This window comes from Protopterus annectens, chromosome 4.part1 (genome assembly GCF_019279795.1).
Source record: "Protopterus annectens isolate FY-2018-M chromosome 4.part1, PAN1.0, whole genome shotgun sequence".
Classification (NCBI taxonomy): Eukaryota; Metazoa; Chordata; order Ceratodontiformes; family Protopteridae; genus Protopterus; species Protopterus annectens.
The window spans coordinates 168,592,380-168,608,499 of NC_056734.1; the positions used below are offsets into that span (position 1 = coordinate 168,592,380).

The 16,120-nt window shown below is 38.9% G+C and overlaps 1 protein-coding gene across 3 annotated transcripts in view; it reads left to right on the forward strand.

Moving 5' to 3' along the window:
• LOC122800798 (NAD kinase-like) overlaps positions 1–16,120 on the forward strand; it is a 673,639-nt gene that overhangs the window by 375,963 nt on the left and 281,556 nt on the right. For all 3 annotated transcript variants that reach the window (XM_044070075.1, XM_044070074.1, XM_044070076.1), the window contains exon 7: positions 4,498–4,600. In XM_044070075.1, coding sequence (XP_043926010.1) covers positions 4,498–4,600 — 103 coding nt within the window. The remainder of the gene's footprint in view (positions 1–4,497; positions 4,601–16,120) is intronic.

Genomic DNA, 16,120 nt, shown 5'->3' on the forward strand with positions numbered 1-16,120 from the left:
ATCACCCTTGACATCCAATTCTCACCCCCACCCCCCAGTGGGGAAATCTCTATAAAAAAACTTCTACAAAGCCAACTTCATGCTACTCAAGTCAAAAGTGACAAACTTCATGACACCCATGCAGACGGGAACTGAAAGTTCAACTGCTGAATCCTACACTAAGGCACTGTATGAGCACATCCACTCATGCATGAATCATGTCATTCCAAACAGAACCAAGACGGTCACCTCCAAAAAAGAAGGAACCCAATCTGGTGGTCCCCTGCCATAAACAAAACTGTACAACAGAAGGAAGAAACTGTTGCAGAAAACAGGAAAATCCCAGCATGCAAAAAACTCCTTTACCAGCCTCAGTAAGAAACTGAGATCCCTCATAAAATCCTCCAAAGTTAGTTACGAAAATAAAATTGCCAAAGATTCCAAGGACAACCACAAGGCATTCTATAGTTATGTCAAGAATCTAAATGGCAATGCTCAGATCTGCTGTGAGCTACAACAGAATGGCATTAAATATACTGATCCCAAGGATATTGCCAATATCCTGGTAGATTGATTCAGTGCTAACTTCACCCCCTCACCCCCTAATTACCAAAAGATTGCCAAATTCTGGTAATCATGGCCACACAGGTAAAAAACTCACTCTCCAAAGCTAAGAATACAGCATCCATGGGACCAGACAACATCCCGGGCTGTGTACTACATGAACTACAAAATTAACTGGCACCTCACCTAAGTGTCATGTTTAATCATAGTCTCACCTCAGGCTTCATGCCCAATGAGTGGCACACAGCTACAGTTATCCCACTCCACCAGGGGGGATCCATCTTGGATCCTGGGAACTATCATCCCATCAGTCTGACGAGCCTGATCTGCAAAGCCATGGAACGCATTATCATGGAATTTATAAACAAAGACATTGGCAAACTTCAAACACTAGACCCCACCCAGTTTGGTTGCGTAAAGAGCCAATCTTGTCTCCTCAACCTGATTGACTTCTTCAAATCAGTCTCCAGAGCCGTGGATGAGGGTAAAGTGGTCCACACATCCTATCTGGACCTCGCCAAGGCCTTCAACACCATCCCCCACTCTGGAATCATAGATAAACTTACTAAGCTGGGCATTAATCCCTACATCACTCGATGGGTTGCCAACTGGCTTACTGACAGAACCCACACTGTAAAAGTAGTCTACTCAAAATCCAGCTCCAGACAAGTGACAAGCGGAGTACCTCAGGGATCAGTCCTGCGACCGCTCTTGTTTGGCATCTACTTCTCTGAATATCAAGCTGAGCTCCTCTTTGGCCCTCTTCAAAAGGAACCTTGATGACTGGATGGGAGATAGGAAATTCACCCCGGGGATCATGTCAGTCGCCCTGCTAGACAGGGGACCAGGGAAGTAAATATTCTGGGAAGAAATAGCCAGGGAATTGCTATGGCTTGGCTTGTATAGCCCCTATGGCCGATAGCTTAGTACCAGCCTATGAACCTATAACTGGAGAATTTTGTCAGCAAATGAAGAAGTTAGGAAAGTGTTGGGAGATAAAACTTTATTTATGAAGAAAACGGCATGTTGTATTAAATCATTAATGGGAGTGAGACACAGCAGTCACCAGTAAGGAAGGGGTACATTTAAATGTATGAGTCATGCTATGTGCAGGTACATATTGGAAAGTTCATATTTCACATATTTTGGAGCAGATAGAACTTACAGTGTACCTGCTTTTTTTTACTTGTAGGTCCAATTTTGTTGTTCATTTGGCTGTGTACAGTTTGTGCAAATCATGTTACATAGGAAAAACCAAAAGAGAACTTAGAAAGCATGTGTATGAGCACCAGTATGCAGTTAAAACAAAGAATTATGACAATGCTTTAGCTAAGCATTCAGCAAAATGTCAGGATTTCAAAAAGTGTATTTTTTACAGTTACAGTTTATGTCCTCATTGATTTAAATGGGGACAGGGAAGCGGAACTTGATTTTAAAGAAGTCAAGTGGCAGATTATGTTTAATGCCTATACTCCACCAGGTTTGAATAGTAACATCAACTACAGAGTGGTTTTAAATCACCAATTCAACTTCAAAAAGTGTGAGTGAGTATATTTTAGTGAAAGTATTTCTTTTTGATTGGATTATGTTATGTGATTGTTATCTGAGAATATTTATTTATATTTATTTAGTTGTCTTTTGTTAACCAGGTTAGTCCAACTGGGCCAGTGGCCCATTTTCAGTGGAGACCTGAGGAGAAAAGCTCCACATACAAAGACAGCAATAACAAAGTTACATTCCACTAATAGGAATATGCGTGCATTCATGCCTTAATGGAAAATTATGAAGTACATACATAGTAAGATGAATGTATAACTACATATATTCGCGCAATAATGTAAATTAACAAATGATAAAATTTTGCGGAAAGAACAGTTAGGAAAAAAGTGAGGATTTGCAATAGGGCAACAGAAGGAAGAAAAGTAACCCCAAAAGATCTAAATGAAGTTGGAAGAGGGGGAGAAAAGAGGTATAAAGCAGGAGGGTTAAAATAAAGGGGGGCTGTGTAGGAGAGTCAAGAGAGTGAAAGAAAACTGTCATAAGAATTGAGAGGAGGGGTGGGGAGTATAGTAGGTAAGGAACAGAAGGCGATGGAGTTTAAGTGTTGATTTGCTTAGTGGCATAGCTAAGGTACTACAGCATTAGTTACATAAAGATATTTTACAGTAAAGTAAGAAAAAATAATTATAGTCTGTCAGTATTTAAATTGATTCAGTTGCATTGGTATCATGTTCTGATGAAGACGGCTATGGTCGAAACGTCTCAACTTTTGTTTGTTAAAGGAACTTATATCCAGTTGTCAGTAGTGATTTATTGTTTTATTTATGAATTATTACCTCTACTTTCCAGAAGTTTGCACCAATATTGTGTTTTTATAATGTCAAATTTTGCCTTTATAGCTAATCTGTTTGCCTTTCATCTTTCCTTCTTGTCAGATGCACAAGTGAAAATTTGATTTATACCTTTGATGGATGCAGATAGTTGCTTTCTTGTTAAGTTCAGATATATGAGGACAATACCTGTGTTATGTTCTCTTGATAGAAAGAAAAGCTGGTGTGTCTGTGGTTAAGGGTTGTCTGTTGAAAGTCTAAGGAGGCCAAGTGCAATCCTTGGAACAGTGAAAATGTTGTATTAGGGGGAATGTATACTAACATCAAAACTGAGGTGTTTCAAAATATTCCCTGTTCTGTGAGATGCAGCAGCCTAGAGTTAAGTAACAGCTGTGTGAGCGTGCAGAAGAATTACCCCCCCCCCCTTTAAAGGTATAACAGAGTTTCAGAATTCACTGTTGTTTAAGGGATCACAGTTTACGTTTCAAAGTGTTGAGACTCTCAGTATTGGGTTTTTGACTTACTATTGGAAGCTGTAAATAGCACCTTTCAAAAAGCTGGCATTATTGTCATAGGAAGTGGCCCAGGGAGATCTCATAGGTTGCTTATGTTCACACCACCAAAAAAGTTTACACATCTTTTGCTTGTTTATAGAGTTTTTCAGTAACCTCTATGGATCCTGTTTTCATAAAGTTACTGAGTGCTGTTGTGTAGAGGCAGCTGCTAGGATAGCATTCTTTTTCTAGATCTTGAAAATGTGTGAGCAGAGTGAGATAATTAAACAAAGGAGTACCGGATGAAGCAAATTGTCTTAACCCTCTGTACTTTATGGGCATTTCTAACAGTTGATTATTTAGGATGCAATACACCTACGTTCATCCATTCATTTCTCATCTGTAGTTATACCACTGTGCTAGTTGTAGGCCTTTGACTGGCAACTGTTATTTCTAGCAAACCATAAGTAGCGTAATTTTTAGTTACTCTGTGTAAATATTTTTGCTCATGCCACAAATTCAACAAGGTACATTTGAAAAAACAAAAGTACGTTAAAGGCACCTTCATGTTTTAGGATTATGGGTAGGGTTAGTGTTTTATATTTGGAGTTATGGGAACTTAACTAATTGCTTTATGTTTCCAAGGGGGTACCTAATAATGAAACTCACAACTTTTTTTAAATTTCATGCTAGTATCCATGGCCAGGCAGAAGTTCTCTGTCCCATTTAAAAATAAAAGCAAGTGAAAGAGTTTTTCCTGGTTCCTGTAGTTAAACAATCCTTATTATTGGTCTTTAATCACCACTCACCCCATACCAATGAATTTTCTGAACTTCTGGTAAATTTTTTATCTGGCTTCTCTGTAGGTAAAGAGCATAAGAATGGCTTGCAGTATGATCAGCAGTAAACAAAACAAGTAAATATTAAAGTAGAATTTTGGCATAGCTATAGTTGGTGCATTTTCAGTTAAATAATTGGTGTATTCTAACTGACATTAAGTAAGCAGTTAGCAAATTGTGATGGATTTTAGACTTAAACAAAATAACTCACTTGTATAAACAGTCATCACATTGTTCATTTTTTTGTTTCATAAATGAAATTAAATTACGGTATTTTATTCAATTTCCTAGCATAGTGTCCCTCCAGTAATGGCATTCCATCTTGGATCCTTTGGCTTTCTTACACCTTTTAAATTTGAGACATACAAGACAGATGTCAGCAAAGTAATTGAAGGTAAGTGGAAGCTCTCGTTTTTTTGCTTTCTGGTGCTTCACTTGTTAGTTGTTCAGGACCTGACTCACTGAGCCACGTGTTGTGATAAACATTATTCTGCTAAAGTTATAATTTTTATATCTCACAGAAGCTGGTGTTTGTAATTACAGAGATTTTTAGCAGGCTCAGAGTGAGAGCCCCAGCCCTCACTTGTCTCTGAATCAACCTGCAAGTCTACAGAAGGTGGAGGGAGAGATGAGCTTATTTCTTTATTCACCCTAGAGTGTGTACTGTGTGTGTGGCAAAGGCTGTACCACATACTGCACATTTTAAATTGTCTTCTTTACTCCTGTAACTAAAACTGGATTCTACTTGGTGAACTAAAATATATAAACCCCCCTGCCTGTTAATGTGCAACCACACCGATGCATCAGTCAGCTACATTTCTTACTTCTTTCTTTTTTGATTGTCAGTTTAATCCATTGCAGGATCACAGTAGAGGCACATCATGTTGTGGTATTCATTGAGCACAAGGCAAAGGAACCAGTTGTGAATGAGGTGTCACCCTGTTGCAGGACACACACCAGCTCACAGATATATAACATACGCACACACCTAGAGGAAGTTTGGAAGAATGCCACCTCTACATTTGGCATATTTGGAAGGTGGAAGGAAACATGTACAGACAAAAGGAAGACTTTCAAACTCTGCTTAGAAGGCACCCAACAGAGAACCAAACGGGAGAATCAGACTGTGTGAGAAAGCCATGCTAATTGCTGCATTACTTTGCTGCCACCATTTTTCAAATTATAATGTGGAAATCCTTTATGACTGAACTGAAAATGAAATTTGTGGGACTGCCAGAGCCATCATACTTTTGCTTTTCTTGCTCTGTGGTGGCCTTTCCATTAAAAAAATGGGTAATTGGATATCCATCCTTCTCTCAGGTATGAACCTGTATTACTGGATAACAAATCTCTATAGACTACCAGAAGACAAAATTACATGTATCCAGTCAGTTATTTTAGAGAAACTTGTGATTCTTTTACATTTTATTTTGTTGCTGCTGTTTGTCTAAATCTCTGTTACAACCTTCACAAGAAGGATCCACTGCCATAGGTGGAGTCTGGACATTTGGCCAATCATCCATAGCTGAACACCTCACTACCATCACAAGCAAAATCTGGTTGAATCCAGCTTCATTGGGATTTCAGCATGCTGCTGGTATAAAGACAGCATTGATCCACGATATAGTTAGCCATTTTCTGATACAATTGGCATGTTATCAAATGAAGTACAGTTGAATTCATTAGTCTGGGCAGATTAGTACCTCACTGCAGGCGGGTTTTGTTATTTTTTCTACAGAGTTTAGTCAGTATGTCATACTGTAGTTCTTCAGGTATTTACCAATATATGTTTGGTTGACTGGTATGCCTACCCTTGAAAAAGTTTCTGTGTGTGCCTGTAAAAAGACAGATACTTTATAGTGATTTTCCTAGGCAGTGAGTATACTGTACGGACCATGACTGTGACTTATCTTTTCGGTTTGTTTGTGCAAGGTCTAGTCAAAAGAATGTTAGAAGGGAACTAGCTTTCAATTTGTACTTGGACAAAAAAAGAGACTTTTGGCCATCAACAAACATCTCGTGATATTCATATGTTCCTAGGTGTACACTAGGCAAATGACCACTAGAGCCCTTTTAAACCTAGCTGTGCAACCCAAATATGACTAACAAATTTGATTTATACAGGAGGTGATTTACTGACTGCCTGTGTCCATCAGAGACATAGGAGTGAGACCAAGGGTGAATTTCAAGTTACCCACCCATTGACACAAGTTGAGCTTAAATAGGGTTAGGAAGGAACTCTGCTTTGCATGGATAGGAAGCCTGTCAGTCAGTGGGGATTCTCTGAGAAACATAAATGGGTCTCTGGCATGTCCTGTTTATGTTACAATCATAATTTAAGTCTTTTGATCTAGTAGTTTTGATACTGTCTTGCAGATGTGCAAAAGGTTCATCAAAACAGGGTCCAGAGATGCCTTGTAGCCTGCCTGGCAAAGATCATCTGTCAGTAGTCTGTATGATACAGAGTAAAAAAACATGCTTTAAGGTGATCAGCATAGGACCAAAGTCCCTGTGTTGTTTTTGAAAAAGATACGCTTTGCTTTATGTGGTGAGAAATACAATTCCAGTGAAGTGGCATTCTCCACAATTCTAGAGGAGTGGTATTTTTCATAGATTTCATAGCTATTCCAAGGCCACTTAGTCTTATTACCATTTATCCCCTGCCAGTACCCTTGCTCAGGCTGCCCCTCCTTCCTCTACGAAGACCATACAAGTCAATTCCAGAGTAAATTTGTGAATACCCATACAGTCATTCAGGTTTATGTGTAAAGGAAGACAGTGAATTGCACTTCTTAACATGCAAGATAAGTCTATTCCAGAGGTTTGGGAGGTGCTGAGTTGTAAACCCATTACCCCATCCTGTTTTTAAATCTGTCTGTGAAGATTTAGGCCCTTGGTTCTAGTACTGGTGGAGTCACTGGACTTATGGAGATACAGGAAGTCAGGACAGCTCAGTCCCTCATGGGATGGTAAGCAAGTTAGAAGTAATCCCCTCAAAAGACTGAATAAAGGGATCGATGTTCCAGCCTCTCTTGATAATGCAATGACTTTATGCCTGAGATCTTTGCAACCTTTGAAGTCTTTATTATTTTTTGATATAGTTAGTGAGCTACATCCCAAAAGAGTCATTGTTCTTAATAACTGGCATGATCAGGGCTGAATATAAAGGAATGATTGCCTCGTTAGCTCTTGAAGATATTCCTTTTGCAGTTAGCTGTATGAAATAAAAGGATTTTCTGACAGCCATTGTCACACGATGCCCAAAAGAAAAAGCGTTATCAACCCATGCCTGACTGACACTGCATCTCTTACTAGAAGTTGGAAAAGTGCAGCTTCTTTTGCTATTCCAGTGGTACAGAGGGATAAATAAGCCCTGGCTACAGCCCAGCCACCTCAGGTTCAGTAAGAGGTTTGGGCAGCTGACTGAGCAGCAGGGAAGATGGATTTGCTCATCAAGGGGGTGGGGTGAACCTACTCTTGAAGCATCCTACATCACCAAGAATAGTTCCACAATACAAACACAAGATATCGGATATCAAATCCGACCACTGCTCAGTAATATTCACTAAGAGGGTTAAACTTGATCTACCATCAAACTCTTCTGTCTTTAGAGATTATTCAAGGGCAAATCTATTACCATAACGTTAGATTCATGTCATCCTGTTCCATCTGTCTCAACATTCCCTTCCTCCTCCATCAAAAATGGTCATTTTATACTCTTTAACTGATCAAGTGGACCTGACATGGGCCTTGTCTTGTTGGCAGCCTGGAGCTGTTTATCCTTGTTTACACCCTGTTACATAGGTTGGTAAGTCTTTGTTGTGTCCATCAGGTGAAGTACTATGTACAAGCAGGAAAACTCAATCTGAGGTAATCTGGGGACTAGAGGGAATAACGGGTAGGAGAGGAGCCAGAACCCTGGATTCAAGTTCTTGAAAAAGGCACTAAGGTTGGATCTGATTAACCATCTGTTGAGCCAAATAGAGCAAGATGGCATGGATCTAGAATTGTACATCTGACTCAGGCAAGTTACTGGCTATTTCCAGAACTCTTCTGATAAAGTGGTAGATAAACCTTATATGCAAAGAGATCTGTGAAGAGCTGGGGTGCTGTTGTGTGGCTGCTCTTTGTATTGACTGAAATGTAAAATTAAAAAAAAAAAATAACAGATTTGGTATTATGATTAGTGCATCATGTTTTATTGTAGTTAGTTATTTAAAATGGCTAACTTAAGTTCTTCTTAACAGTAAATAAATATTAATTCAGACAAAGCTATACTTTAGGTTTGAACATTTACAGAACAGCAGATAACTTGTATTATTTTTATATTCTGTGAGTCGTGGCTTATGTGGTTAATCCATAAGTTCTTCATTTGTGTGTGTCAGCTGATGGGAGGATCACATAATGAGAAAGGTATGTGCAGGACTAAGATTTTGTTTTCCTTTGCTTCTGTGTGATCTCTGTACTTTGGTAGCTGTCTGGGTCTTGACATATGTGAGATTAAAACACAGTTGCCTCTTTGTCAAAAACAGAGTGAAAAAAATCAAAAAGGCCACTCATTGTGGTCATTTACCCATCAGTGGTACCACTGACACTCATCCCATTCTTCTCTGGATTGTTACAGTTTTACTCTCTGTATCTTATCTACCTCATCAGTTACATGTAAGATTTCAAGCATCCTAGTTTTGTTCAGTTCTGAACAGCTTCCCACAACTTTCAAAAATATCCATGGGCTTGCTAACACATTGCAAAATGAACAGGATGGCTCATATACACCAAGCAGTCTTGTAACACAATGCCAAAACATTTCAAAATTTAAAAGGTGGATTTGTACACCTTTACCCATATTCTTTACATCTACAGACAACAGGGGTACAAGTTTGGTAAAGATATCACCAGTAGGGAGGTGTGTACTAAGAGGAGCATTGTGAATGGGTGAGATTGCCCGTCTGTAGTTGATGAGGGATCTTTGGATATTTATTGTTCATAAATCATAAATCACAGGAAAATGAATTGGGGCTATGTTCTAGATGTAAAGCAAACTTGTAGCTTTGCAAGTAACAAATAAAAGAAGAAATATTATTGGGAATGAGTGAGTTACCATTAGTAAGGTGAGTGCTGGTGTATAATATAACTGGTGGCAGGCTGCTAATAATCCAGAGGGGCATTTAAGAATTTTCTGTCTTATTATAACTCTGCAACACCAGCAAAAGCGGTGAAGCTGCAGTAGGGAAAAAGAAAGAAAAACTGAGTTACTTTCTGAAAATGTGCTACTAATTTAAGTATGTGATAGGGCTGGCCCATCTTTCTCTGTCTTTTCGACTCTAGGCAGGCAGGACACAGGCAGCTCAACACCTAAAAGTATCCCAGGCTACCAGACTCTTCCCTTTTACAGATCTCTCATGTTACACATCTCTGTAGTGGCTTCTGCTGGCTGTCCCAAGTTGCCATTTATATTTTTGCATATTTTTGAGGGTATTCTAAAAAAGGTATTGATGGAATTGTCAGTTTCAGTTCATAATATTTCTGAACCTCTTATTTATATTTCAGGGTTAGCAATGCTTCATTTGAATACTTTCCTTTTTCTTCTCATCAATTTCTTCCTTTTCAAACCTTTTTTGTGTTTGTCTTTTGACAGTCACATTTTTCATATGTACAGTGGATATAAAAAGTTTACACATCCCTGTTAAAATGCCATGTTTTTGTGATATAAAAAATGAGACCACAATAAATCATTTCAAAACTTTTCCCACCTTTAATGTAACCTATAACCTGTACAATGCAATTGAAAAACAAACAAATCTATTAGGGGAAAAATATAAAAAATAAAAAAGTACAATAAGCTGGTTGCATAAGTGTGCACACTCTTAAACTAATACTTTATTAAAGCACCTTTTTATTTAATTACAGCATTCATTCTTCTTGGGTAGGAGTCTATCAGCATGGCACATCTTGACTTGACAATATTTGCCCACTCTTCCTTACAAAAGCTCTCCAAATATGTCAGATTGTGAGGGCATCTCTTGTGCACAGCCCTCTTCAGGTCACCCCACAGAGTTTCTATTGGATTTAGGTCTGGGTTCTGGCTGGGCCATTCCAAAACTTTAATTTTCTTTTGGTGAAGCCATTCTTTTGTTGATTTGGATGTATGCTTGGGGGTCATTGTCATGTTGAAAGGTGAAATTCCTCTTCATCTTTCTAGCAGATGCCTGAAGGTTTTGGGCCAGAAATGACTGGTATTTGGAACTATTCATAATTCCCTCCACATTGACTAAAGCCCCAGTTCCAGGTGAAGAAAAGCAACCCCAAAGCATGATACTGCCACCACCATGCTTCACCATGTGGAATGGTGTTCTTTTGGTGATGTGAAGTGTTGTTTTTGCGCCAAACATACCTTTTGGAATTGTGGCCAAAAAGTTCAACCTTGGTCTCATCAGATCATAAAACATATTCCCACATGCTTTTGGGAGACTTGATGTATTGTTTTGCACATTTTAGTTGGGTCTGGATGTTTTTCTGTGTAAGAAAAGGCTTCTCTCTTGCAACCCTACCCAATAGCTCAGACATATGGAGAATATGGGAGATTGTTGTCACATGTAGTACACAACCAGTACTTGCCAGAAATTCCTGCAGCTACTTAGTGTTGCTGTAGGTCTCTTGGCAGCCTCCCTGACCAGTTTTCATCTTGTCTTTTCATCAATTTTGGAGTGATGTCCAGTTCTTTGCAACATCACTGTTCTCCCATATTTTCTGCACTTTTTGATGACGGTCTTCACTGTGTTCCATGGTATATCCAATGCTGTGGAAATTTTTTTGTACACTTCTCCTGACTGATACCTTTCAACAATGAGATCCCTTTGATGCTTTGTAAGCTCTCTGTGAACCATGGCTTTTGCTGTAGCAGGCAACTGAGTAAATGTCAGGAAAATCCTACTAGGACAGCTGAACTTTATTTGGGGTTAATCATAGTCTCTTTAATTGATGGCAGATGTGTACCCAAGAAGACTGAATGTTGTAATTAAATCAAAAGGTGCTTCAACAAAGTATTAGTGTAAGGGTGTGCACACTTATGCAACCAGCATATTGTATGTTTTTTTTTATTTTTTTTATATTTTTCCCCTAACAGATTTGTTTGTTTTTCAGTTGAATTGTACAGGTTATAGGTCACATCAAAGGTGGGAAATGTTTTGAAATGATTTATTGTGGTGTCATTTTGTTTATATTACAAAAACCTGGCATTTTAACAGGGGTGTGTAAACTTTTTATATCTACTGTATGTACTTGTGTATGCATGGAAATCCCAGCAAAAAAAAAGAAAACACAACAGAGTCACCAGGCATTCTACTATTTTATAATCCAAATTTCTAACCAAAACAACCCTAAAGCTTTTGGGCCTCTGTGAATAAGCTGCTGTATCCCAGCAGAGCCAAACAACTAACCTTTATCTCTAATTTTTTCCCAGAAACTATCACCACTAGTTTTTATGCTCACTACATTTAAACTGTTACCAAACTCATTTAACCAACAGAAACACCAACCATCCTATCTTCAAATTAACATCCACAATACTTCTTTCACTCTGAAACCAATCCCTACATCCATAGTGAAAACATTTCTGCTCAAATTAAAACCCACCACCCTAGCCATAGATAACCTCCCTGCATGCATCCCTTATTCTTACACAAATAATTTAGATCTCAGTGTAGCTGCCAATCTGTCTAATCTCTAAACAGTTACCCAAGAGTCCTTTTCTTCCATTGAAGCTTGAGTAGACAGCTTTCAACATCTCCTAAATCCTTAAAAAAACTCCTTCTCTTTACCCCTAAATCTCACTCAGACACTAATCTGGACTTCAAGATCAATTTCTCATACAACATACAAATTTGAAGGGTTACCCATACCAATCTGCTGGGTGTTAACTGTAGATGAAAACCTAACTCTTGATCTGCATATGCAAGAATACAAGAAAAGGCACATCAAAAACTTTATTATACTAAATAAAACAGTACCTCACTGAATCTAGTAGAAAAACTACATCATCCACCTGTCTACTACCAACACTACACTATCCTACCCTGTACTTGTAAATGTCCAAACCAGATGAATCTTAAAGCTACAATAATGCTACAGTAAAATTCTAGGTTTGTCTGCAACCTCCATTATGAAGACCCACCATGGCACTGTCCTCAAAACACAACTGGTTAGAAATGCATCATCAACTCAGCTACTCACAACATTTTTACATAAACCTAACAGGTGACCCAGCCTAAAAAAGGTATCATCCAAACCTAACTAACTCCCTCTTGAAGCCTATTCTCATCAAACAAAGACTTACTATCCACTTACAAAGCCAGTAGCTCTGTAGGGGAAGCATTCCTTTCACATTGTCATACTATGTAATTCACTGTCTGTATCACTAAGACTCAATAACAACTTGCCCACTTTCAAAGATCAACTAAAAGGCCATCTCAAGGACTGCTGGCTATGCTCTTGCTCCTCACCAGGGTATCCCTAACAGAAGAAACCCTCTTACTTACCACCACTTTCCCACATCTCTCTTGGCCTCCCAAATATTTAGGCCTTAGTAGTAAACCATGAAGCCTCGATTGCAAATGAAATGTATATAGTCTGTCTCCTGTAACTGATGCTGTACTCTCTGCTCTGAGACGTGGTTAACTACTGTGACTATAGTGTACAGGGACCTGGGTTCAAGACCTGCAAAAGCTGTTTATTTATGGTGGGAGGTTGGCATAGTAGTTAAGGTGTTCACCTTGCAGACACAAGATGCAGGGTTTGATTCTCACATGGGGTAATTACATAGGCTTAAAATAGCCCACAAGGGCAGTTAGCCTAGTAAAAACCTATGAGCCTAAACCTATGGAAACTGTGCTTTAACCTATATGACTGGATGGGAAATAGGAAATTCACCCCGGGGATCACTTCTGTGGCTCTGCTCAACAGTGGCACAGGAAAATAATTTTCTTGGGTAGCAAAAGCCAGGGTACCTTTTTGGCTGGGCTTGTATAGGCCCTAGGACCGATAGCCTAGTACCTACCTATGAACCTATGAACATCTTGACTATTGTTGTTATGCATGTAGCTTACTACTGTACATTCTAAAGGGTACATTACACTAATGTAACCTGAATGTCTTGTCTTACTCTCACTTTAGTAGAGGTGTCTGCATGTTTACCTCATCTGTTCACTGTAAATTATTGTATATAAGTAATTCCACTTCAGCATGATATTGAGATCACACCACTGTGGCTGTATACATTTATTCAGTATGCTTTTATGTAATGTGCACAGTTCAGTATGCTTCTGCCTGTCATTTTCTAATACTGCACTGTCAAAGATGATACTAATGTTTAATTTACCTGTGTTGATTTACATTTTATCTGCTATTGTATTGTACCAGTGGAACGTTTCTCCCTAGTCCTTTGCTGAAAATGGGTTCTACACCCAGATGGACTTCCTAGGTCAACAAATAAAAATAAATAAAAAAACATACTTTCCATTTCTGGATCCTTTGTGGCTTTCCAAGATTGTCAGAACTGTAAGTTAATAGAGGTATGTAATTACGATCTGAGTGTTCTGTCAGCTGTTTAGATAGCAGTCTGCTGCAGATGTAGAGAACTGTGCATGCTTTCATGGCATCTCATAAATGGAGCCGATATGTTTCTTAGCTGGTGTGTTGGCACCACATTATTTGCCAGAAAGTAGCCCATTGAAATTATCTTGTAGCCTCTGTACATTATATGCAGTAGACTCCTTGTTTTGTTCCATATTGTTTGTTTGTTTGTCTTTTCGGTTTTTCCCAGTTAGGACTCACCCCAGCGGAACTCCGGTCCGCTAATGATTGGCAGTAGATTTTTTTATAGTGCCGAGTTGCCAGACTGACGCCCAAACTTCAGCGGAGGCACGCCCATTCACGCATGTCTTTCGGAGGCCACTCGACCGCGGGGAGGACATGCAGACTCCACACAGAAGGCACTCCAGCTGAGAATCGAACAGGAGAACCTCTTGCTGTGAGGCAACAATGCTACCGCTGTACCACCATGGCTTACTGTATTGCCTTGACCCTTTCATTGTCCCAGCTCTGGCTTCAGTGTTAGTTGTAATCATATTTAATTTCTGCCTGTATTACTATGCAGCTAGTTGCAGCTTTCTTTGTATGAGATATTCCAGGGTTCTTTAACCTACAAGACAGAAGAAGAGACCATAGGTTTTCCTGCATGTGTTTTTTTTTTTCAGGAATATTTCCTTGTCTTGGTAGTTTTAAAGATATGATGTTTAATTATGCTTGACTTACACTGCGCTTCTTGTATTTTTCCTGAGTTGAGCAGGACATGTGTAATGTTTCTCTTTCACTAGCTTCAGGTTTCAGTGTCATTTTTAGGCTAATGCCTTTTGGAGATTGACAGATTCAGTGTCAGCCTCCTATCTTGCTTTGGCCTTGGTCCAGGGTTAGGTTCAGGACTTCAAAAGAGCAAAGACATTTTTGCAGCAGATGTCAAGATCGTTAGGTTTGACCTCAGTTTCAGTTTGAATGGCTCCTTCCCTGAGCTCTGTGTGAAGACTATCATAGCTAATGTGTTTTGATGTATCTTCTGGATCGTTTCAGAGCTAATCATCTTGGCTCCAAGGAGGCCTGTTTCTCTGGACAGCAGATTGATGTCACTCCTACCCCTTTCTGTATAGAGCCTATTGAAATGGGAGGGTCAGTGGTGCTGAGGCAGAGTTTAGAGTTGAGCTGAAAAGCACAAACGCAGGTTCTTTCATCAATACCACTATTCCCTTGGCATTGACACAAATTCCTTGTCTCAGGATCAGCATAATGTCCTTGTCTTTGGCACCAGGTTGGTCTTATATCACTCTAAGCTGAACTTCTCATGTACTTCTCATAATGTGGACTATTTGATATGTTTACTTAACAATTCTATTGCTGTCTTTTGATCGTATGGATCTATTCCAAGGAAGAACTCTGATTTCTAATTTTGGCACCAATTTTAATGTATCTTCAAGGTCCAGCAGCTAAAGACCGTAAGGATTTCAGATTTGTTTGATTCATTTATCCATGTAGTATCATGAATGACATTCCTTCCATTTCTCTTTTTAAATAAAACTTACATTGCTTTTTTTATTACACTCTTTGCCAAACTGAGTTCTGTATTCCATAGCAAAAAGAAGACTTATCATTGCATTCATCTTCTGGGAAGATTATCTTACATGTAACAATTTCCTCTAGCTGGCAGGTGTCCCCACTAAGAATTTGTCCATGACCTGGCATGTATTCAGTTTCTCAAGCACTTTTCATCCCTTGTGCTGTGCTGATTGAAAGACATGTGTGAATGGGCGTGCTGACATCTACATCCTGGTTTAGATTTAACTGTTATCTCCATTCTGACATTTTCTTCAGTTGGTAAAACATTTGTTCTCCCTGCATAGAGGTAGTATCCATCTGCAGATTACAGCTCAGAAATGATATTACAAGATGATAGCATGCATTGAACATACTGCTTATAAACATGTTTAGTACTCAAAGCCTTGATTAGCTCTTCATACCCAATGACTTTGAGTGACTCTTGGACTTTAAAGGGGAACGCCCCACAAATCTCAAGTTTTTTTCCCAAAAAGTGATTTTCATTTCATGTAATCCAACACTAAACATTCCAAATACAGACAAAAGTATAATTTAATAATTATTAATTTTTTTTTATATTTAAACTTATTCCTGTTTGCCTTTCTTTCCTGCATTTGTCTCGTCATCCGTTACATTATGAAAGGCAGAGTAATTAGATTATTTCAGTTATTCCAGCTACAGAGACATTAAGAAAACAATGGCATTTAAATGTGCCTAATCAGTCACAGATTGCCAGTATCACACTTCATATATAGTGAGTGCAACCTGAAAT